Consider the following 26,998-nt stretch of genomic DNA (forward strand, 5'->3'; position numbering starts at 1 on the left):
GAAAGCAGCCATAATGGTATAGAAAGCAGCCATAATGGTATAGACAGCAGCCATAATGGTATAGAAAGCAGCCATAATGGTATAGACAGCAGCCATAATGGTATAGAAAGCAGCCATAATGGTATAGACAGCAGCCATAATGGTATAGACAGCAGCCATAATGGTATAGAAAGCAGCCATAATGGTATAGACAGCAGCCATAATGGTACAGACAGCAGCCATAATGGTATAGACAGCAGCCATAATGGTACAGATAGCAGGTATAATGGTACAGACAGCAGCCATAATGGTATAGACAGCAGGTATAATGGTATAGACAGCAGCCATAATGGTGCAGACAGCAGCCATAATGGTGCAGACAGCAGGTATAATGGTATAGACAGCAGCCATAATGGTGCAGACAGCAGCCATAATGGTATAGACAGCAGGTATAATGGTATAGACAGCAGCCATAATGGTATAGACAGCAGCCATAATGGTACAGACAGCAGGTATAATGGTATAGACAGCAGCCATAATGGTGCAGACAGCAGCCATAATGGTATAGACAGCAGGTATAATGGTATAGACAGCAGCCATAATGGTATAGACAGCAGGTATAATGGTACAGACAGCAGCCATAATGGTGCAGACAGCAGCCATAATGGTGCAGACAGCAGCCATAATGGTGCAGACAGCAGCCATAATGGTGCAGACAGCAGTCATAATGGTTGGAAAGAATGTGGTAGATAAGTTTCCTAAGGACTAGGAACCTATCTCACCTGGTCAAGTATGTTAGAAAACTGAAAAGGTCCAGAGATTTACCTGGAGTCTACCTGCCTGGAGAGTGTTGGGGGGCAACGCCCCCGGAACATTACTATTATTTTTAGTATTAACACATCGGCCGATACCCACCAAGGCAGGAGTACTTTACACTACAGTTTTTAAACTGCAACATTAACACCCACTCCTGCAGAGTGCAGACATTGTACTTCCCATCTCCAGGACTCCAGTCCGGCCTGACGGTTTCCCTGAACCCTTTCATAAATGTTACTTTGCTCACACTCCAACAACACGTCAAGTATTAAAAACCATTTGTCTCCATTCACTCCTATCAAATACTACTACTACTGCTATTACTACTGCCTCTACAGAAATTCTCTTATTTCTGTTTTCCATATTATCTCTTGTATTAATTCTTGAAAATTCGTACACTATCTTTAATCAGTAGTTCCACTCTTCTTCCCACGCTTCTCTCTTTCTCTCTCTCATCCTACTAATGATGAGATATCCTTCAGGAAATATTGCATTAGCTATAATACCTGCTGGGACTGTTGTCATTAAGTTTACTGTACCTAAATTTTCCTCTGTTAGTCTCGTCATTTTGCAAGTCTTATTATTAGTGTTATCAACATTTATATACCAAACATTTATCCTGTAATGTGTGTTATCTTTAACGCACCAGATCATTACATAATTATCTACCGCAGGCGCAGTGGATCTGGTAGAATGGGCTGGAAATACAGCATTTACCGAGGACATTTTTTTTTTGATTGGGTGTTCGGCGGTGTCAGAGAACACTGTGCTTGGGAGAGGGCGACTAGTTGAGTAGATGTGGCCCGTGGCCTGGTAGACAACACTCTCACTTCACACGCTGAGTGTCAGTTGTTCGATCCCCGGCAAGGGTGGAAACTGTGGACGTGTTTCCTTACACCTGTTGTCCACGGTCACCTAGCAAGCAAGTTGGTACCTGGGTGTTAGTGACTGGTGTGGGTGGCATCCTGGGAGACAAGATGGAAGAGCAACAATGGAAATAAGACAGACATTCCTCGATGACGCACTGACTTTCTTGTGTTATTCTGCCTGGCTAACCCTCCGGGGTTAAAAATCCCAACAAAATCTTATTTTAACTCTGTGTGGTGTGGGATTACAGTAGTTGTGCTGCTCTATGGTGATGGCTTACCCGGGGGTCATTACTCTTTTATCCTCTCTCTCTCTCTCTCTCTCTCTCTCTCTCTCTCTCTCTCTCTCTCTCTCTCTCTCTCTCTCTCTCTCTCTCTCTCTCTCTCTCTCTCTCTTCTCCCACTCTTATTTTCTCATTCTCCCGCTCTTGTTTTCCCTATCTTATTCTCCCGCTCTTATTTTCACTCTCTTCTTCTTCTTCTTCTTCCCCGGTATCTCAGTCCATATATCTTCATCTCCTTTTATTGGCTCTTGTCTTGCCTTTTATTACGGCTATCAATGGTCATCCTTGTTTAGCAAGTCACTGTTGTTCGATTTCCTCCTCCTCTCTTCTTTCCCCTCAATTGTTGTATCTCTCTCTCTCTCTCTCTCTCTCTCTCTCTCTCTCTCTCTCTCTCTCTCTCTCTCTCTCTCTCTCTCTCTCTCTCTCTCTCTCTCATCCAGTGTCTCATTCATCATTTTTATCCCTAGATTCTGGCTCATGTGTTGCTATGTGTTGCAGGTGACGCAGGAGGAGGTGGACCGGCTGGTGCAGGTGGAGGTGCTGCCACCAGCTGCCTTCCACAAAGACTTCTGCTCCTTCAGGTAAGTGCTCAACATCTGTCCCAACTGTCTGTACCTGCCTTTCCTTCAACCTGCCTTCCAGGCTACGTGCAGGGTGCCTGCCTGCCTTGCGTCTCTACCTGCAGCCTGCCTTCCTGTCAGTCAGGCGACTTGTCTTCTGACGAGTCTACCTGTCTACCAGCGCGTCTGTTCTTATGTTTTCTTTCCTGTCTGTCTGCCTTCCTGTCTACCCTCCTTCTTTCCTGTCTATCTACTTGCCTTCCTACCTGCCTTCCTGTCTATTTGCTTATCCTGTCTACCTACCTACCTTCCTTCCTGTCTACCTACCTGCCTTCGTGTCAGCCTACCTAGCTACACCACCAGTCTACGTCTCTGAAAGTTAATAAAGGCGCAGGGGTCCTCAGAATAACACGGAGGTCGTGTCACCATGTCATTGTGGATTGAAATGATAATTATGGCCGTGTTCTCCGTGTCTGGCCCCGTGTACTTCCTCATGTGTTGTGGTGTAATGATTAGAGCCTGGGGTGGCTTCCTTGGCTGGTTGTGTAGCCGTGGCTGCTGATTTGAGGGGTGGTGGTTGTGGTGGTGGTAGTTGTTGTGGTGGTGGTGGTTGTAATCATGGTGGTCCCAGACACACACACACACACACACACACACACACACACACACACACACACACACACACACACACACACACACACACACACACACACACACACACACACACTTGGCTTCCTTTACCACAAACTAACTAAATTTCCTTATGAACGCCTAAGTAAACCTTCTCAAAGTTCTGTGAACCTTCACTGAACCTCTGCTCAGAATCACACACACAATCTCCTCTCTCTCTCTCTCTCTCTCTCTCTCTATATATATATATATATATATATATATATATATATATATATATATATATGTCGTGCCGAATAGGCAGAACTTGCGATCTTGGCTTAAATAGCAACGTTCATCTTGCCATATAGGACAAGTGAAAATTTGTGTATGCAATAATTTCGCCAAAATCATTCTGAACCTAACGAAAAAAAATATATTTCACTGTATTTGTTTAGTATTAAATTACTGTAAACAAATCTAAAATATATTTAATTGGGTTAGGCTAAAATAAATTGTTCTTGTTATAATAAGGTTAGGTAAGTTTTCTAAGTTCCTTTTGGTGCAAAATTATAATTTTTTACATCAACATTAATGAAAAAATATATCTTTAAACGTATAAGAGAACATTTTAGAAAGGACTTAATTCTAAATGAGTTCTTGCTAATTGACCAGTTTTACATATTCGGCACGACATTATATATATATATATATATATATATATATATATATATATATATATATATATATATATATATATATATATTATATATATGCAATAAGATCACAGTAAACAGGTGATTTCAGAATATGCAAAACAACCACTCTGAAAGAATAGAGAAATTCCAAGCGCTTTCGTGACTACTCACATTATCAAGGAACTATGAAAGTAAAGCATCCAAGGAAGCTATATAAGGGGTCTGGCCAACACCTCACTATCAGATCCCACAACGGTTAAACACCTGACGCGCGGCGAGCCAACTTGGATAGGTCCTTTGCACAACTCACCCACAAACTATTCTACCCAAGAAAATTTAAAAATTATTTGTCCAGTGTATTATTAAATTCTTCCCAAATTCTAGTAATTATAAATGGATCTAATTTATATAAACCAAAGGAAATATTCATATTATTGTCAAAACTGCTTTTTATGAAACAAGATTCAATTATATTCCTGTCGACCATGGACTTGCTTGATACTACTTTCTCAACTTTTTGAAAATCAATTGGATGGTTAAAATCTCTTACATGAATAAATAGAGCATTGGAATCTTGTCCAGTTCTAATGCTATATTTATGTTGTTTTAATCTTAGTTCGAGATTTTTACCAGTTTGACCGTAATAAACTTTATCGCAAATTTTACAAGGAATCTTATAGACACATCCATCAGCATTTTGGGGGGAATTCTTAATCAAAAGTTTTTTTACTGTATCAAGATTTTTGAATACAACTTTAATATTCAAAAATCTTGATACAGTAAAAAAAACTGGACAAATAATTTTTAAATTTTCTTGGGTAGAATAGTTTGTGGGGTGAGTTGTGCAAAGGACCTATCCAAGTTGGGTCGGCGCGCGTCAGGTGTTTAACCGTTGTGGGATCTGATAGTGAGGTGCTGGCCAGACCCCTTATATAGCTTCCTTGGATGCTTTGCTTTCATAGTTCCTTGATAATGTGAGTAGTCACGAAAGCGCTTGGAATTTCTCTATTCTTTCAGAGTGGTTGTTTTGCATATATATATATATATATATATATATATATATATATATATATATATATATATATATATATATATATATATATATATATATATATACATATATATATATATATATATATATATATATATATATATATATATATATATATATACATATATATATATATATATATATATATATGTTTTACTTCCTATTGTATTTTTGTCAGTGTATTTTGTTACTGTGTTTTGTTTTTAAATAAAGCATATATGGAATATACAGTGGATGGTAGGAGAAAATTTTCAAACAGCTTGAGGGAGAACCTTGAGTTTTCCCTGAAGCAAGTTTATTCTTTTCTCTGATGAGAATGAGGGTCCCCAGGACAGTCCTAGAAGTGGTACCTCCCTATTATTTATAATAAAATATCTCCTTTAATATATTTATATATATATATATATATATATATATATATATATATATATATATATATATATATATATATATATATATATATATATATATATATATATATATAATATGTCCTTTACACAATAACTCTATGGAAATATCCAGCCCAGTTTTAGTAATTCTCTTGTGTGTGTGTCAGTGTCAACCACGTAGTGTAAGTCTGTAAGACTTGTGTTATGTATTTCAGATACTTCCCCCGGCAGCTGCCTGAGTCTCACACACCCATGGCTGTCATCTCCATGATGGAGAGTCTTGGTGTCATCAACAAGTTCAGACTTAGCAGAGAGTCTTTAGCCAGGTCAGTCTCTCTCTCTCAACTGTGTGTCTGTCTCAGCTATGTCACTGTCTGTCTCAACTGTGTCACTGTCTCTGTCTCAGCTGTGTCACTGTCTCTGTCTCAACTGTGTCACTGTCTCTGTCTTAACTGTGTCACTGTCACTATCTCTTCACCAACTCCAAGACTGAGGGACTGATTATCTCATCTTTTGTATATACTTCTACAGTCTTCACATTATGTCCGTGTACTGATAAAGTCACTGGATGGCGAAACGTCTACAAATAAAGATACTCTGATGTTGTAAATGTGTCTAATTCTTCGTATACAGACATGATGGCAATACTGGAGTAGTAGTGGAAAGAGAACTTTAAGGTGATTAGTCTGTCAGCCTTGATAGATGATGGTCAGTCTCTTAGCTTAAAGCAGAGGTACGAGGACAAAGAGACTTAATATCGTGGAACTGTAAGTGAGGTGTATCAGCTTATAGATTAAGTCAGTTATGAGCGTCGTCCATTAGTGACAGCAGGTCATCACCTGCACAGAAATTCAGTTACACGAATTATCATACGTAGTAACATATGTAATAATCTCGAACAAGCGATATAACATGCAAAACAACCACAGGGAGGGTTGAATGATAGCTCTAGGCCTTTCGTGTTGCAATCAATACATCAAGAGCTTGAAGTGTTGCAGAAGAGACGAGGTCCAAGCAGATACGATCACAAGGAAAGCCTTCGTCCTTTTTTCTGCAACTCTGAAAGCTCTTGATGTGTTGATTGCAACACGAAGGCCTAGAACTATCATTCAACTCTCCCTGTGGTTGTTTAGCATAGTGACATATTTGTAATTTACCTAAGATAACGAGCAAAAAAAAAGTCAGATAAAGTGACTTATTTCCGCTGGTGTCCTTGTAAGACTGCCCTGGTGTTGCTGTGTCACCCATGTACTTCCTCTGTCTTCCACTGAAGAAGTCTGTTACACAGGCGAAACGTTGCATCAACTCACAATATGATAGGAGACTAAGTGTTGCCCACGAACCCGTAGCTCGATTGGTAGCGAACCGAGCTCACTCACTGAACTTCGTGGTTCAATCTCCGGTACGGGTGGAAACATCAGGATGTGTTTCCTTAAGACACCTGCTGGCCATGTTCACCTAGCAATAAAATGGGTACCTGGGTGTTAGTGGACTGGTGTGGGTCGCATCCTGGGGACAAAATTAACCTAATTTGCCCGAAATGCTCTGCATAACAAGTGGCTTTCTATATAGTAGTACGTCATTGATGTCAGCTATCGCCTGTATACCTTGTACATGTACAAATGTAGATTATTATTATTATTATTATTATTAGACTTTGTCTACTGTTGGGACTCAGAGGAACTAATATGTAAATACAGAGGCTTTAACCTATTTAGTATTACAGACCCACAATGGAATACCTAATATGTTCTTACATCTTCACCATACTGTCCAAACCATCACCATCGCCAGTACTGTTAGGTATCAGTATAACTTCAAAAGATGTCAGTAGTTTGGTTTTACTTGACGTATAGAAAGCTATCAACACAACACCTTAAGTTACATCATAATGATTTTATCATGTTTATAGGAACACGGAAAATTGTTCATGGTTCCAGTCCCGTACCTCGATTATTTGGTTCCCATACTCCTATTATTTGGTTCCCATACTCCTATTATTTGGTTCCCATACTCCTATTATTTGGTTCCCATACTCCTATTATTTGGTTCCCATACTCCTATTATTTGGTTCCCATACCCCTATTATTTGGTTCCCATACCCCTATTATTTGGTTCCCATACTCCTATTATTTGGTTCCCATACTCCTATTATTTGGTTCCCATACTCCCCCATACCCCTATATTTGGTTCCCATACTCCTATTATTTGGTTCCCATACCCCTATTATTTGGTTCCCATACTCCTATTATTTGGTTCCCATACCCCTATTGTTTGGTTCCCATACCCCTATTGTTTGGTTCCCATACCCCTATTATTTGGTTCCCATACCCCTGTTGATTCCCATACCCCTATTATTTGGTTCCCATACCCCTATTATTTACTTCCCGTACCCCTATTATTTGGTTCCCATGCCTCCATTATTTGTTTCCCATCCCCCCATTATTTGGTTCCCATACCCCTATTTGGTTCCCATACCCCTATTATTTGGTTCCCATACCCCTATTATTTGGTTCCCATGCCCCTATTATTTGGTTCCCATGTCCCTATTATTTGGTTCCCATACCCCTATTATTTGGTTTCCATACCCCTATTATTTGGTTTCCATACCCCTATTATTTGATTCCCATACCCCTATTATTTGGTTCCCATACCCCTATTATTTGGTTCCCATACCCCTATTATTTGATTCCCATACCCCTATTATTTGGTTCCCATACCCCTATTATTTGGTTCCCATACCCCTATTATTTGGTTCCCATACCCCTATTATTTGGTTCCCATGCCCCTATTATTTGGTTCCCATACCCCTATTATTTGATTCCCATACCCTTCTTATTTGGTTCCCATACCCCTATTATTTGGTTCCCATGCCCCTATTATTTGGTTCCCATACCCCTATTATTTGATTCCCATACTCCTATTATTTGGCTCCCATACCCCTATTATTTGGTTCCCATACCCCTATTTGGTTCCCATACCTCTATTATTTGGTTCCCATACCCCTATTATTTGATTCCCATACCCCTATTATTTGGCTCCTATACCTCTATTATTTGGTTCCCATACCCCTATTATTTGGTTCCCATACCCCTATTATTTGGTTCCCATACCCCTATTATTTGATTCTCATACCCCTATTATTTGGTTCCCATACCCCTATTATTTGGTTCCCATACCCTATTATTTGGTTCCCATACCCCTATTATTTGATTCCCATACCCCTATTATTTGATTCCCATACCCCTATTATTTGGTTCCCATACCCCTATTTGATTCCCGTACCCCTATTTGGCTCCCATACCCCTATTATTTGGTTCCCATACCCCTATTATTTGGTTCCCATACCCCTATTATTTGGTTCCCATGCCCCTATTATTTGGTTCCCATACCCCTATTATTTGATTCCCATACCCCTATTATTTGGCTCCCATACCCCTATTATTTGGTTCCCATACCCCTATTATTTGATTCCCATACCCCTATTATTTGGCTCACATACCCTTATTATTTGGTTCCCATACCCCTATTATTTGGTTCCCATGCCCCTATTATTTGGTTCCCATGCCCCTATTATTTGATTCCCATACCCCTATTATTTGGTTCCCATTCCCCTATTTGGTTCCCATACCCCTATTTGGTTCCCATGCCCCTATTATTTGGTTCCCATGCCCCTATTATTGGGTTCCCATACCCCTATTATTTGGTTCAGTTACCCCTATTATTTGGTTCCCATGCCCCTATTATTTGATTCCCATACCCCTATTATTTGGTTCTCATGCCCCTATTATTTGGTTCCCATACCCCTATTATTTGGTTCCCATACCCCTATTATTTGGTTCCCATGCCCCTATTATTTGGTTCCCATACCCCTATTATTTGGTTCCCATACCCCTATTATTTGGCTCCCATGCCCCTATTATTTGGTTCCCATACCCCTATTATTTGGCTCCCATGCCCCTATTATTTGGTTCCCATACCCCTATTATTTGGTTCCCATGCCCCTATTATTTGATTCCCATACCCCTATTATTTGGTTCCCATGCCCCTATTATTTGGTTCCCATACCCCTATTATTTGGTTCCCATGCCCCTATTATTTGATTCCCATACCCCTATTATTTGGTTCCTATGCCCCTATTATTTGGTTCCCATACCCCTATTATTTGGTTCCCATACCCCTATTATTTGGTTCCCATACCCCTATTATTTGGTTCCCATACCCCTATTATTTGGTTCCCATACCCCTATTATTTGGTTTCTATGCCCCTATTATTTGGTTCCCATGCTCCTATTATTTGGTTCCCATGCCCCTATTTTTGGTTCCCATACCCCTATTATTTGGATCCCATGCCCCTATTATTTGGTTTCCATACCCCTATTATTTGGTTCCCATACCCCTATTATTTGGTTCCCATACCCCTATTATTTGGTTCCCATACCCCTATTATTTGGTTCCCATGCCCCTATTATTTGGTTCCCATACCCCTATTATTTGGTTCCCATACCCCTATTATTTGGTTCCCATGCCCCTATTATTTGGTTCCCATGCCCATATTATTTGGTTCCCATACCCCTATTATTTGGTTCCCATACCCCTATTATTTGGTTCCCATACCCCTATTATTTGGTTCCCATACCCCTATTATTTGGTTCCCATACCCCTATTATTTGGTTCCCATACCCCTATTATTTGGTTCCCATACCCCTATTATTTGGTTCCCATACCATGATGGGTATGGGTACCCCAGGTTAAGAAAGCCTGGAGTATAAAAGACTGCTCTTTATACCGTGAATGTTGCTGTGTTGAACTGACTTGTTTAAACCTCCATAAAACACACACGACAGGGGGGGGACATGGTAATGACATATAAAATACTGAGAGGAACCGACAAGGTGGACAGAGACAGAATGTTCCAGAGATGGGACACAGCAACAAGGGGACACAAAATTGTAAGTTGAAAATTCAGATGCGTCACAGGGATATTAGGAAGTATTTCTTCAGTCACAGAGTCATCAGTAAGTGGAAGAGTCCGGAAAGTGAAGTAGTGGAGGCAGGTACCATACATAGATTAAAGAAGAGGTATGATAAAACTCGAGGAGAAGGGAGAGAGTGATCTAGTAGCAACCAGTGAAGAAGCTGGGCCAGGAGCTATGACTCGACCTTCGCAACCACAATTAGGTCAGTACAATTAGGTGAGTGTACACACACACACACACACACCAGTGGATGGGGTGTGTTACACAGGATCCATCACAAACACACACTACATTATTCTCTCATGTAAATTATGTGTGGCCGCATCCAAACGAGTTAATTATGTCCTGTCTGCCGCCACCGCCGCCGCCACCGCCGCCACCGCCGTCACCACCGCCGCCGCCACCGCCGCCACCACCACCACCACCACCACCACCACCACCCACCCCCACCACTCACCACCACCACCCACCACCACCACCCACCACCACCACCCACCACCACCACCCACCACCAGCACTCACCACCAGCACCCACCACCAGCACCCACCACCAGCCACCACCAGCACCCACCACCAGCACCACCACCACCACCCACCACCACCACCCACCACCACCACCCACCACCACCACCACCGCCACCACCACCACCACCGCCGCCGCCACCGCCGCCACCGCCGCCACCACCGCCGCCACCACCACCGCCGCCACCGCCGCCACCCCCACCACCCCCACCACCCCCACCACCCACCGCCACCACTCACCACCACCCCCCACCACCACCACCCACCACCACCACCCACCACCACCACCCACCACCACCACCCACCACCACCCCCCACCACCACCACCCACCACCACCACCATCACCACCAGCACCGCCACCACCGCCACCACCACCACCACTAATTACCCACACGCTGATGGTGTCTAATGCAAGATTAAGTTAGTCGACTCAAAACTAGTGTAGCGAGTATTACAGTTATGTCTGGGCAGATTACCAAACACTTATGATAATTTGCTTTAAGTATGCTGTTTGACTTTATGAAAACTTATAATGGCTAGGATATGTATGGTAGACTGACTGGTGTATTGACAGGTCCAGTGTATGATGCTGTGGTTGTGATCATCTCTCAGTCTTGTCCACGATGCTGTAGATATGATTATCTCTGTCTTGTCCGCGATGCTGTGGTTGTGATCATCTCTCAGTCTTGTCCACGATGCTGTAGATATGATTATCTCTCAGTCTCGTCCACGATGCTGCTGCTGTGATCCCGTTGATCACCTGTGATCATCCTTGTAGCTGTGCTCACTGATCTTCCTCTGGATGAGAGGGAATCAGGTGACTCTGATCAAAAGGCCATTATATATAGGCAGTCAGGTGTAAGAACTGAACCAGTCCTCTAATGGTCTCACTCGCACCTTCATCGTAATAATACAACCTTTATTATTGTGGTTATTATTAGTAATAGTTGTTGTTGTTGTTGTAGTAGTAATAGTAGTTGTAATAATAGTTGTAATAATAGTCGTAACAGTAGATGTATTAGTAATAGTAGTAGTAACAGTAGTTTTATTATTAGTAGTAATAATAGTAGTAGTGATAGCAGTATTAATAGTAGTTGTATTAGCAATAGTAGGAATAATAGTAGTAGCAGATAGTATTCCTGATGGAGTAACTAAGTTATTGCCTGCTTCTCTCTTTTTTTTTTTATCCATGGATTTCGTTTAAATCTTGAGAACGCCTCATCTGATAGGCTTCAAATTTTTAACGGTGGTGTGCTGTAACTAAGGGTAAGGTTCATGTATCTATTGACATGTGCAGGCGCTCTCAGTTTAATATATAAAGCCTTTTCAGTTTTGATTTCTGTACAATAACTTGAGAAAGCTTCTTCAGATCGGCATTCAACTTTCCTCTGTTGATAGGCTTTAAATTTTCCATTCTGGTTTATCTTCGTGAAAAGTTTGGATTGAATCGTGGCATTTTAGTTGCCAGTTTGCTGTTGTTATAGGAGAAATTGGGTAGTTGTGATACCTCGTGAATGGGTCTTTGGATGAGCTTGAAACTCTCAGTGCTGTTATTGCAAGCTTGTGGCGAAATCTGTGCTAACACTCCTACGTGCCGATACTGAGGTAATTATTATTATAATCATAAGTAAGCGCTAAACCCACAAGGGTCATACAGCGGTGCCCTGAGGTAGAGGGGGATAGGTTGGTAGAATATGGGAAGAGATCTTTCTCGGAGCACTCAGCGAACGGAGTCAACGTTTTGTGTGCTGAGGGGAAATGCTAAACGCGTAGGGGTCGTGGGGAATGTGAGGTAATGAGATCTGATCAATTCTTTGGCGAAGGTTTCTCCATTTCCTTAGATCAAGAGCCACACGCCAGTAATAGGGCACCTTCCTGGAAGGATCGTACACACTATTAAGGAATGTTGATGTACACAAATAACCCGCACATAAAAGAGAGAAGCTTACGACGACGTTTCGGTCCGACTTGGACCATTTACAAAGTCTCACTAACCAGAAGTGGAGCAGGACGGCTATATATAGGCAGGAAGAGGTGGAGGTAGTAGTAGTAGTACAAGAATGGTATATAATACCGACAAGATGAAATTAAAACAAATGCGCAACACCTGGACATCTCTATCGTAGACGTTTCGCCGTCCTGCTCCACTTCTGGTTAGTGTGACTTTGTAAATGGTCCAAGTCGGACCGAAACGTCGTCGTAAGCTTCTCTCTTTTATGTGCGGGTTATTTGTGTATCGTTCCAGTCACGGTATTGTGCCTTTTTGTTATTTACTGTTGATGTCTGTGTACAGTGTTGTTCTGTACCAAGAACACTGTTCAGCAATAACACTCATATTGAAGTGTTGTATCTACTAGACTAGGATTTTTTAAGGTTACATGTCTGCCGGTCACCCCATGTCAAGAATTCTTTAATACCTAAAATAGGGACTAATGTAAACTACTGGTGTACATTTATTTATAATACTACACGAGAATTTACCTAGTGACACTAATATTGAACTGTACACAAGAGTTTGAGACAAACTTTATTGAGACTTATTCACAATCCACCCGCCGGGTTCGATTCCCGGCGGGTGGAAATTCCGACACGTTTCCTTACACCTATTGTCCTGTTCACCTAGCAGCAAATAGGTACCTGGGTGTTAGTCGACTGGTGTGGGTCGCATCCTGGGGGACAAGATTAAGGACCCCAATGGAAATAAGTTAGACAGTCCTCGATGACGCACTGACTTTCTTGGGTTATCCTGGGTGGCTTACCCTCCGGGGTTAAAAATCCGAACGAAATCTTATCTTATCTTATCTAATTAACCCAGCTCTTCGCTAAAACTAACCATAATAATAAATAACCATAATCCTATATAACAGAGCATTATACAACAAAATAACACACACACACACACACACACACACACACACACACACACACCGTCCACCGTGTATGTCAGGCCCATACTGGAGTATGCATCACCTGTTTGGAACCCGCACTTGATAAAGCACGTCAAGAAACTAGAGAAAGTACAAAGGTTTGCCACAAGGTTAGTTCCAGAGCTAAGGGGAATGTCCTATGAAGAAAGATTAAGGGAAATCGGCCTGACCACACTGGAGGACAGGAGGGTCAGGGGAGACATGATAACGACATATAAAATACTGCGTGGAATAGACAAGGTGGACAAGGACAGGATGTTCCAGGGAGGGGACACAGAAACAAGAGGCCACAATTGGAAGTTGAAGACACAAATGAGTCAGAGAGATAGTAGGAAGTATTTCTTCAGTCATAGAGTTGTAAGACAGTGGAATAGCCTAGAAAATGACGTAGTGGAGGCAGGAACCATACACAGTTTTAAGACGAGGTTTGATAAAGCTCATGGAGCGGGGAGAGAGAGGGCCTAGTAGCAACCGGTGAAGAGGCGGGGCCAGGAGCTAACAGGAGAGATAGGGGGGACATGATAACGACATACAAAATACTGAGAGGAATTGACAAGGTGGACAAAGACAGGATGTTCCAGAGATTGGACACAGTAACAAGGGGACACAGTTGGAAGTTGAAGACAGATGAATCACAGGGATGTTAGGAAGTATTTCTTCAGCCACAGAGTAGTCAGTAAGTGGAATAGTTTGGGAAGCGATGTAGTGGAGGCAGGATCCATACATAGCTTTAAGCAGAGGTATGATGAAGCTCACGGTTCAGGGAGAGTGACCTAGTAGCGATCAGTGAAGAGGCGGGGCCAGGAGCTTGGGCTCGACCCTTGCAACCTCAACTAGGTGAGTACACACACACACGGCCTACTGGTAATAATAACGAAGATAAGTACATACCACAACGGGCTTTTATTGTGGTCATTACACAGTCTTTCCCTTCAGTACTTTGTTCTACATTTGTGTTGTGTATGTGCGTCATGACTGGTGTTGCACGTCTGCTTGTCTTCGTGGAAACATTCGTGTGAGAGGAGAGGAGACGAGGCTTGCTATATTGATCGACACGAAAGTTTCAGCTGGCCTCAGAGGTGAGCTTGTACCTGCCTACGACACCTTGCTCTCAACCTCACGACAAGTCTTGCAGGTCAGAATGCTTGAATACACTGCATCTTGCATGATTCTCAACTGTAAGACAACGCACCCTCATATATAACTCCATGAAGTATATATATATATATATATATATATATATATATATATATATATATATATATATATATATATATATATATATATATATATATATATATATATGCAAAACAACCACTCTGAAAGAATAGAGAAATTCCAAGCGCTTTCGTGACTACTCTATAATGTGAGTAGTCACGAAAGCGCTTGGAATTTCTCTATTCTTTCAGAGTGGTTGTTTTGCATATTCTGAAATCACCTGTTTACTGTGATCTTATTGCATATATATATATATATATATATATATATATATATGCAAGATAAGAAACGGGGATGGAAATCATCAGCTCGAGATCTTTCACACATCTCCTTGCATCATCAGGAGTTATACAAAGTTGCAAGAGTAGCATCAGGTGGAATGATTATATATTAGGTACACCTGCTCGTTAATGCAAATATCTAATCAGCCAGTCACGTGGCATAATCTTAGTCCCTAAAAGCATGCAGACATGGTTAAGAGGTTCAGTTGTAGTTCAGACCAAACGTCAAGATGGGGAAGAAATGTGACCTAAGAAATTTTGATGTGGAATGATTGTTGTTGCCAGACAGGGTGGTTTGAGTATCTCAGAAACTGCTGATCTGGGATTTTTCATGCACAACACTCTCTAGGGTTTACAGAGAATGGTATGAAAAAAAATATCCAGTGAGCGGCAGTTTTATGGTTGAAAACGCCTTGAGAGGTCAGAGGAGAATGGCCAGACTGGTTCAAGTTGACAGGACAGTGACGGTAACTCAAGTAACCATGTGTTACAACAGTGGTATTCAGAAGAGCATATGTAAATGCACAATACATTGAATCTTGAAGTGAATGGATTACAGCAGCAGAAGACCACACCGAATTCCGCTCCTGTCAGCTATAAACAGGATACTAAGGCTACAGTGGGCACAGGCATACCAAAACTGGACAACTGAAGATTGGAAAAACGTCGCCTGGTCTGACTAATTGCAATTTCTGCTTCAGCATTCAAAAGGAAGTATTAAAATTTGTCATAAACCTTTGGGGTGTAATAATGTTGGTAGAATTACCGACAATATGTAAAGTAAAAGGACACAAGTGCAACTAATGTGACATTTTATTGTGGCAACGTTTCGCTCTCCAGGAGCTTGACAAAGCTCCTGGAGAGCGAAACGTTGCCACAATAAAATGTCACATTAGTTGCACTTGTGTCCTTTTACTTTATAACCTTTGGGGTGTGGTGAAAGAAGAGATTCACAAGATGAATGTGCAGGTAACAAGTGTGCAGCAACTACGTGGTGCTGGCATGTCACCATAGACCAATATTTCTACGTAATATTTCCAGCGCTTGGTTGAATCCATGCCACTGAGAATTCAGGCTGTTCTTGGGCATAGGAGTCCTTACCCACTACTCGGATAGGAGGGTGTGCCTAATAGTGGCCACTATAAGTATAAATAAATAAATTATATATATATATATATATATATATATATATATATATATATATATATATATATATATATATATATATATATATATATATATATAAGCCATTTATTTTAGCCTAACCCAACTAAATATATTTTAGATTTGTTTACAATAATTTAATACTAAACAAACACAATGAAATATATTTTTTTCGTTAGGTTCAGAATGATTTTGGCGAAATTATTGCATACACAAATTTACGCTTGTCATATATGGCAAGATGAGCGTTGCTATTTAAGCCAAGATCGCAAGTTCTGCCTGTTCGGCACGACATATATATATATATATATATATATATATATATATATATATATATATATATATATATATATATATATATATATATAATGTCGTGCCGAATATGTAAAACTGGTCAATTAGCAAGAACTCATTTAAAATTAAGTCCTTTCAAAAACTTTCTCTTATACGTTTAAAGATATATTTTTTCATTAATGTTAATGTAAAAATTTGTAATTTTGCTCCAAAAGAATCTTGGAAAACTTGCCTAACCTTATTATAACAAGGACAATTTATTTTAGCCTAACCCAATTAAATATATTTTAGATATATATATATATATATGTGTGTGTGTGTGTATAATTATATATATATATACTGTGTATAATTATATATATATATATATATATATATATATATATATAATTATACACAGTATGGAACCCACACCTGGTCAAGCACCTCAAGAAATTAGAATAAGTCCCAGAGCTAAGGGGTATGTACTACGAGGAGAGGTTAACGCAAATCAACCTGACGACACTGGAGGACAGAAGGGATAAGGGTCACATGATAACGACATATAAAATACTGAGAGGACTGGACAAGGCGGATAGGGACACCATGTTCCAGAGATGGGACACAGCAACAAGGGGTCACAACTGAAAGTTGAAAACTCAGATGAGTCACATGGATGTTAGAGAGTACTTCTACAGTCAGAATTGTCAGAAAGTGAAACAATCTGGAGAGTGATATAGTGAAGACAGAATCCATACATAGCTTTAAGAAGAGGTATGATAAAGCTCATGGATCAGGGAGAGTGTGGACCTAGTAGAGACCAGTGAAGAGGCAGAGTCGGGAACTGTGATTTGACCCCTGCAACCACAAATAGGTAAGTACACACACACCATGACTTTTTAATTAATATTATACACTTGGAATAATGACTTTTTGCGAGTGATCTTGGGAAAGTGTCAGCTGGTACTTGTATCAGGTGAAGGCAGCAGCTGCACAACTCTCCACGATAGATGTGTTTTAGTCAATGGCAAATCCGAGAGTGATATTCTCCAGATCACATAATACCAGCTCTTATCTATTCTTATGTATGGTTAGAATGACCAATATCTGTTTCCAGAATTAAGATACCCAAATGTTGCACAAGAGCCTCGTTTATCATTGGTTTTTTAAATCATTTATTCAACTTAGGTTACTCTTGTCCCTCGAAGATGCGACCCACAACAGTCTACTAACACCCAGGTACCTACTTACTGCTAGGTGAACAGTAGCAGCAGGTACATGTATGGAAACATGACCAACTTTTCCACCCGCGTCGGGGATCGACCCCGGACCCTCCGTGTTTGTAATAATAATAATATCTTTATTTACTACAGGTACATGTACAAGATATACACACCTAACTGACATCAATGACATACTATTTTAAACTGATGGGCTGATGGGTGAACAGGGGCAGGGACAGCAAGTGTCTTATGGAAACATTAAGGAGATTCGAACCCCGACCTCAGTGTGTGAGCTGAGTGTGCTAGCGCTCGAGCTACGCAGGGGTTGATTTACAACTCCTGGCCCCACCTGTGTGTACTCACCTATTTGTACTCACCTATTTGTGGTTGCAGGGGTCGAGTCATAGCTCCTGGCCCTGCCTCTTCACTGATTGCTACTAGGTCCTCTCTCTCCCTGCTCCATGAGCTTTATCATACCTCGTCTTAAACCTATGTATGGTTCTCGCCTCCACTACTTCACTTTCTAGGCTATTCTACGGCTTGACTACTCTATGACTGAAGAAATACTTCCTAACAACCCTTTGATTCATCTGAGTCTTCAACTTCCAATTGTGACCTCTTGTGTCTGTGTCCCATCTCTGGAATATCCCGTCTTTGTCCACCTTGTCTATTCCGCACAGTATTTTATATGTCGTTATCATGTCTCCCCTGACCCTCCTGGCCTCCAGTGTCGTCAGGCCGATTTCCCTCAACCTTTCTTCGTAGGACAATCCCCGTAGCTCTGGGACTAGTCTTGTTGCAAACCTTTGCACTTTCTCTAATTTCTTGACGTGCTTGACTAGGTGTGGATTCCAAACTGGTGCTGCATACTCCAGTATGGGCCTGACGTAAATGGTATACAGAGTCTTGAACGACTCCTTACTGAGGTATTGGAATGCTATCCGTAGGTTTGCCAGGCGCCCATATGCTGCAGCAGTTATCTGATTGATGTGCGCCTCGGGAGATATGCTAGGTGTTATACTCACCCCCAGATCTTTTTCCTTGGGTGAGGTTTGCAGACTTTGGCCGTCTAAACTATATTGTGTCTGCGGTCTTCTTTGCCCTTCCCCAATCTTCATGACTTTGCATTTGTATGTGTGTGTGTGTGTGTCTAGGCAGATGGCTTGAGCCACTCTGTCATATTCACAGACAATCCATGAGTCATGGGTGAAGTTGATTTTATCGTCAAGGTCTTGTGGTGGTCAAAGGTACCAGATGAAGGGTAGGTAGAATACCAGTACCAGGTTTAGGTAACAGGTAATTGCCTGGCAGTGATTGTGGGTTCTAAGGATCCAGAAGAATAAATCTATCTTAATTAACATAAGGTAAAAAAAAAGGGGTGGGGGATTCTCGTACAGTGAACTACATCTTACCTGATGCACAACACCAGGATGGTTACCTACAGATCTAAGAATGGAAAGTGAAGGTGTACAACTCTTGGCATTATTGTAGGGTTACCCACTACCAGTATTAGCTGAAAGATGATTGCACAGTTCATTGTCATCTACACAGGGTTTTGTAAGCTTTCCTCAGTCATTTCTGGGGTATACCTGGAGGGTGTTTCAGGGGTCAGTGCCCCCATGGCCCAATCTGTGACCAGGCTTTGTGATGGATCAGGGCCTGATCAACCAGGCTGTTTTACTGCTGGTTGCACGTAAACCAACATACGAACCACAGCCCAGCTGGTCAGGTACTAACTTAAGGTGCCTGTCTAGCTTCTTGAAGACAGCCAGGAGTCTATTGGTAATCCTCCTTATGTATGCTGGGAGGCAGTTGAACAATCTTGGACTCCTGACACATATTGTGTTGTCTCTTATTGTGCTAGTGGCACCCCTGTTTTTTATTGGGGGTATGTACTGCCCGTCGAGTCTTTTGCTTTCATAGGGAGTGATATGCTTGTGCAGATTTGGGACTAGTCCCTCTTAGATTTTCCGAGTGTATATCATCATGTATCTTTCTCACCTGTGTTCTAAGGAGTACAGGTCAAGGGACTTCAACTGTTCCCAGTAATATAGGTGCTGTATCGTACTTATATGTGCAGTGAAAGTTTTGTGTATATTCTCCAGGTCTGCAATTCTCTAACATTATCACTCCCAGGTCGTTCACATTAGTTTTTCACTCTATTGTGTGGTTGGAATTTGTTGTATACTCAGATACAGTTTTTATTTACTTGAGCTTTCCATAGCAGAGTAATTGAACCAAATATAGGTTCAGTACCAGAATGATGATAATAAAAATATGTATAATTGTCGTAGGCAATAGACTGGTTCTAAACCAGAGGTTTTCAAGTATATTTTGTTGATCAATAATTTGTACTTTTTTTTTTTTTTTTTTGCCACCATACAGGTTTACGCTGATGGTAAGAAAAGGTTACCGTGACCCTCCATACCACAACTGGATGCACGCTTTCTCTGTCACACACTTCGCCTTCCTGTTAGTACACAACCTCCACATGACAGAGCAAAGTATCCTCACACACCTTGAAGCTCTGGCACTCATCGTCTCCTCCATGTGCCACGACCTTGACCATCGAGGGACAACAAATTCTTTTCAGGTGTGTGATTGTGATAACTGTATCACTGTATAATACAATATTTAAAGTAACTATCATGTTGAAATAATCTTCATAAAGTAGTAGTTCCCATAATATGACCTGCATACATATCTTAATATGTAAACACATGAAAATGCTAAGGTTTTACTTACTATTTTGCTGTGGTATTTTTTCATGTTTGCAATCATGCATTTTATTGTGATATCTTCTATCTTAATACATCTATTAAGTGTATGGATATTGTATTTTTATTATTGTTCACAAATAATGTGCATACTATACAAGAATGAAACTCTTGTAAAGTAAAAGGACACAAGTGCAACTAATTTGACATTTTATTGTGGCAACGTTTCACTCTCCAGGAGCTTTGGTAATGGCTTGGCAAAGCTCCTGGAGAGCAAAACGTTGCCACAATAAAGTGTCACATTAGTTGCACTTGTGTCCTTTTACTTTACACATTGTAGGTAATTCTACCAAAATATATACAATGAAACTCTTGATGATGTTTCAGTCGAACTTGGACAATTAAACAATGTTTATCACATTGTAAGTAAAAATAAACATTACTGCGTGTAAAATTACTGGGTAAATGCCCTTGGTTGAAAAAGTAAATGAATTTAGATACAAAGGGCAAATTTTATTTTTATAAGTATTATACAGTATTTAATCAACATAAATGATACGTATATAAACTACCTGACAGGAAGCCCCTTGTTATGTAGAGCAATTTGGACCATCTTAAAATTAGCTTAAAACTACTGAATAAATATTTATTAGGTTAGTCAACTAGAATACTACGGTTTGCAGCCTTTGATGTTTTATGTAACAATTTGGTTTAAGAATTATGACTTTGAAATTTTACATAACAGTTTGGTACATTTGTAGTGGTGAATCCAATATGACCCTTGTGGGTTTAGCACTTAGCTTTGATTATAATAACAATAATTATAATAACAATGGACGTGTCAGCAGATGGGTCTATGAAAGATAGAGGTGAATCATAGAATTGATGAGGGGAAAAGGGTGAGCGGTGCACTTAGGAGTCTGTGGAGACAAAGAACTTTGTCCTTGGAGGCAAAGAGGGGAATGTATGAGAGTATAGTTTTACCAACGCTCTTATATGGGTGTGAGGCATGGGTGATGAATGTTGCAGCGAGGAGAAGGCTGGAGGCAGTGGAGATGTCATGTCTGAGGGCAATGTGTGGTGTGAATATAATGCAGAGAATTCGTAGTTTGGAAGTTAGGAGGAGGTGCGGGATTACCAAAACTGTTGTCCAGAGGGCTGAGGAAGGGTTGTTGAGGTGGTTCGGACATGTAGAGAGAATGGAGCAAAACAGAATGACTTCAAGAGTGTATCAGTCTGTAGTGGAAGGAAGGCGGGGTAGGGGTCGGCCTAGGAAAGGTTGGAGGGAGGGGGTAAAGGAGGTTTTGTATGCGAGGGGCTTGGACTTCCGGCAGGCATGCATGAGCGTGTTTGATAGGAGTGAATGGAGACAAATGGTTTTTAATACTTGACGTGCTGTTGGAGTGTGAGCAAAGTAACATTTATGAAGGGATTCAGGGAAACCGGCAGGCCGGACTTGAGTCCTGGAGATGGGAAGTACAGTGCCTGCACTCTGAAGGAGGGGTGTTAATGTTGCAGTTTAAAAACTGTAGTCTAAAGCACCCTTCTGGCAAGACAGTGATGGAGTGAATGATGGTGAAAGTTTTTCTTTTTCGGGCCACCCTGCCTTGGCGGTAATCAGCCAGTGTGTTAATAAAAAATAAAAAATAACAATAATTTAGTGGTGAACACTGAAGTAGGATTTATTTTTGGGTATTACATATGTGGAGATATCTTGGTAACAGTGAGAGCATCAGTATGAATGCTAATATGATTTGGATCAGCAGGGTTTTTGATGAATTGGGATCTCAACATGATTAGTCTAATCAGGGCTTAGGTCAGGTTTAGGAATGTTTTAAGTGTGTGTGTGTGTGTGTGTGTGTGTATGTGTGTGTGTGTGTGTGTGTGTGTGTATGTGTGTGTGTGTGTGTGTGTGTGTGTGTGTGTGTGTGTGTGTGTGTGTGTGTGTGTGTGTGTGTGTGTGTGTGTGTGTGTGTGTGTGTGTGTGTGTGTGTGTGTGTGTGTGTGTGTGTGTGTGTGTGTGTGTGTGTGTGTGTGTGTGTGTGTGTGTTTATATATATATATTCTTTCTTTCTTTCAACACACCGGCTGTATCCCACCGAGGCAGGGCGGCCCAAAAGGAAAAACGAAAGTTTCTCCTTTTGCATTTAGTAATATATACAGGAGAAGAGGTTACTAGCCTCTTGCTCCCGGCATTTTAGTCGCCTCTTACAACACGCATGGCTTACGGAGGAAGAATTCTGTTCCACTTCCCCATGGAGGTAAAAGGAAATAAACAAGAACAAGAACTAGAAAGAAAATAGAAGAAAACCCAAAGGGGTGTGTATATATATGCTTGTACATGTATGTGTAGTGTGACCTAAGTGTAAGTAGAAGTAGCAAGACGTACCTGAAATATTGCACGTGTATGAGACAGAAAAAAAAAGACACCAGCAATCCTACCATCGTGTAAAACAGTTACAGGCTTCAGTTTTACATTCACTTGGCAGGACGGTAGTACCTCCCTGGGCGGTTGCTGTCTACCAACCTACTACCTAGGATATGTATATATATATATATATATATATATATATATATATATATATATATATATATATATATATATATATATATATATATATATATATATATATATATATATATATATATATATATATATATATATATATATATATATATAATATATATATATATATATATATATATAATATATATATATATATATATAAATATAATATATATATATATATAATATACATATATAAATATAATATATATATATATATATATATATATATATATATATATATATAAATCCTAGGTAGCAGGTTGGTAAACAGCAACTGCCCAGGGAGGTACTACCGTCCTGCCAAGTGAGTGTAAAACGGAAGCCTGTAATTATTTTACATGATGGTAGGATTGCTGGTGTCTTTTGTCTGTCTCATAAACATGCAAGATTTCAGGTACGTCTTGCTACTTCTACTTACACTTAGGTCACATTACACATACATGTACAAGCATATATATACACACCCCTCTGGGTTTTCTTCTATTTTCTTTCTAGTTCTTGTTCATGTTTATTTCCTCTTATCTCCATGGGGAAGTGGAACAGAATTCTTCCTCCGTAAGCCATGCGTGTTGTAAGAGGCGACTAAAATGCCGGGAGCAAGGGGCTAGTAACCCCTTCTCCCCAGGGCCAGATTAAGAAGTCTCCGGGCCCTAGGCTATTCAGATTGGCGGGGCCCCTTTGAGTTACGGGTAAGCGAAGCGACCCCTTCCAGCTTAGGGGTGGGGGGGAGTCGGTGTGGTTAGGTTTATTTATTTTTATTTTATTTCATTATTTATTTTTGTTTTGATTAATATTTAAAAATCAATTTTACTCTCCAAACACTTGAACTTTTTAGATAGGGACCCCTCTGCACTTGCACCATGTGCGCAGTCTTGGATGAGCCCCTGAACCCCTTGGACCGCGGGGCCCCCAAATGCGCGGGGCCCTAGGCAAATGCCTAGTTTGCCTATGCGGTAATCCGGCCCTGCTTCTCCCGTTTAAATTACTAAATTTAAAAGAGAAACTTTCGTTTTTCTTTTTGGGCCACTCTACCTTGGTGGGATATGCCCGGTGTGTTGAAAGAAAGAAATATATATATATATATACAGTGGACCCCCGGTTAACGATTTTAATCCGTGCAAGAGGGCTCATCGTTATGCGAAATAATCGTTATGCGAATGAATTTTCCCCATAAGAAATAATGGAAATAAAATTAATCCGTGCAAGACGCCCAAAAGTATGAAAAAAATTTTTTTTTACCACATGAAATGTTAATTTTAATACACACAAACTGAAAAAGGCATGCACAATTACATGACACTTACTTTTATTGAAGATCTGGTGATGATTGATGGGATGGGAGGAGGGGAGAGCATTATCTTCTTACTGTTTAGAAGGGGAATCCCCTTCCATTAGGACTTGAGGTAGCAAGTCCTTTTCTGGGGTTACTTCCCTTCTTCTTTTAATGCCACTAGGACCAGCTTGAGAGTCACTGGACCTCTGTCGCACAACAAATCTGTCCATAGAGCTCTGTACCTCCCGTTCCTTCAAGACTTTCCTAAAATGGGCCATAACATTGTCATTGAAATAGTCACAAGCACGGCTTGCAACAGCTGTGTCAGGGTGATTTTCATCTATAAAGGTTTGCAGTTCAACCCACTCTGCACACATTTCCTTAATCTTTGAAGTAGGCACAATGGATTCCACAACTGGCATAGGCTTCTCAGGGTTAGCCCCAAACCCTTCAAAATCTTTCTTAATTGCGATCTTTGTTTCGAAAACACAGTTAAACCTTTGGCAACAACAGCTTCCTTGATTGCCGTTTTCTTGCCCACAATAGAAGAGATGGTTGATTTTGGTTTCTTGTACAACCTGACCAGGTCGGTGATACGTACTCCACTTTCATACTTGTCAATGATCTCTTTCTTCATTTCCATACTAATTCTCACCCTTTTTACCACAGGGTTGGCACTAGAAGCTTTCTTGGGGCCCATGGTCACTTATTTTCCAGAAACAGCACCGAAAATACTGTAATAATACGAAATATTCCGAGTGTATGCTTGGATGTTACCGCGGAGGCTGGCTGGTAAACAATGGGACGGAGCGGCACATGTGAGGCTGGCTGAGGGCACATTGGACGCGTCTCGGACGAAAATCGGTATGCGGGTTTTTAATCGGTATGCGCGGCAAAAATTTTGCGATAAAAGTAATCGTTATGCGGAAAAATCGCTATGCGATGCCATCGTTATGCGGGGGTCCACTGTAATATATATATATATATATATATATATATATATATATATATATATATATATATATATATATATATATATATAATTATTATTATTATTATTATTATTATTATTCTTTCAACACACCGGCCGTATCCCACTGAGGCGGGGTGGCCCAAAAGTTAAAACAAAAGCTTCTCCTTTCACATTTAGTAACATATACAGGAGAAGGGGTTATTAGCCCCTTGCTCCTGGCATTTTAGTCGCCTCTTGCAACACGCATGGCTTACGGAAGAAGAATTCTGTTCCACGTCCCCATGGCGGTAAGAGGAAATAAACAAGAACAAGAACTAGTAAGAAAATAGAAGAAAATCACTTGGCATGATGGTAAGTGTAAAACGAAAGCCTGTAATTGTTTTACATGATGGTAGGATTGCTGGTGTCCATTTTTCTGTCTCATAAACATGCAAGGTTTCAGGTACGTCTTGCTACTTCTACTTACACTTAGGTCACACTACACATACATGTACAAGCATATATATACACACCCCTCTGGGTTTTCTTCTATTTTCTTTCTAGTTCTTGTTCTTGTTTATTTCCTCTTATCTCCATGGAGAAGTGAAACAGAATTCTTCCTCCGTAAGCCATGCGTATTGTAAGAGGCGACTAAAATGCCAGGAGCAAGGGGCTAGTAACCCCTTCTCCTGTATAAATTGCTAAATTTAAAAAGAGAAACTTTTGTTTTTCTCTTTGGGCCACCCCGCCTTGGTGGGATACAGCCGGTTTGTTGAAAAAAAAAAAAAAAAAAAAAATATATATATATATATATATATATATATATATATATATATATATATATATATATATATATATATATATATATATATGGATTAACGATCACCTCCCAATGCGACCAATTATGTAAGTGTATTTACGTAAGAGCGTTTGTACGTGTATGTTTGGGGGTCTGAAATGAACTAATCTACTTCACAATATTCCTTATGGGAACAAATTTGGTCAGTACTGGCACCTGAACATACTTCTGGAATGAGTTAACCGGGGGTCCACTGTACCAGCTGCCCAGGGAGGTACTACCGTCCTGCCAAGTGAATGTAAAACGAAAGCCTGTAATTGTTTTGCATGATGGTAGGATTGCTGGTGTCTTTTGTTTGTGTCATAAATATGCAAGATTACAAGTACATCTTGCTACTTCTACTTACACTTAGGCCATACTACACATACATGTACATGTTTATTTATACACGCTCATCTGCGTTTTCTTTTCTTATTACTTTTCCTTTTATATCCAGGGGGAAGTGCAATAAGAATCTTTCCTCCATAAGCCATGCGTGTTGTAAAAGTCAACTAAAATGTCGGGAACAATGGGCTAGTAACTCCTTTTTCTGTAATAATTACTAAAAAGAATAAGAAGAAGAAAATTGTCAAAGTGGGAAGTCTGAATGTGCGTGGATGTTGTGCAAATGATAAGAGAGAGATGATTGTGGATGTTATGAATGAGAAGAAGCTGGATGTCCTGGCTTTAAGTGAAACAAAGCTGAAGGGGGTGGGAGAGTTTCAGTGGAGAGGAATAAATGGGATTAGGTCAGGGGTTTCAAATTGAGTTAGAGCTTAAAGAAGGAGTAGCAATAATGTTGAAGGATA

The 26,998-nt window shown here is 40.4% G+C and overlaps 1 protein-coding gene across 1 annotated transcript in view; it reads left to right on the plus strand.

The window, feature by feature from the left end:
* Positions 1 to 26,998, plus strand: part of LOC128701571 (cGMP-dependent 3',5'-cyclic phosphodiesterase) — a 106,821-nt gene that overhangs the window by 41,798 nt on the left and 38,025 nt on the right. The window contains exons 2-4 of the mRNA XM_070091712.1: positions 2,444 to 2,526; positions 5,468 to 5,578; positions 20,226 to 20,433. Coding sequence (XP_069947813.1) covers positions 2,444 to 2,526; positions 5,468 to 5,578; positions 20,226 to 20,433 — 402 coding nt within the window. The remainder of the gene's footprint in view (positions 1 to 2,443; positions 2,527 to 5,467; positions 5,579 to 20,225; positions 20,434 to 26,998) is intronic.

This window comes from Cherax quadricarinatus, chromosome 37 (genome assembly GCF_038502225.1).
Source record: "Cherax quadricarinatus isolate ZL_2023a chromosome 37, ASM3850222v1, whole genome shotgun sequence".
Taxonomy (NCBI): Eukaryota; Metazoa; Arthropoda; class Malacostraca; order Decapoda; family Parastacidae; genus Cherax; species Cherax quadricarinatus.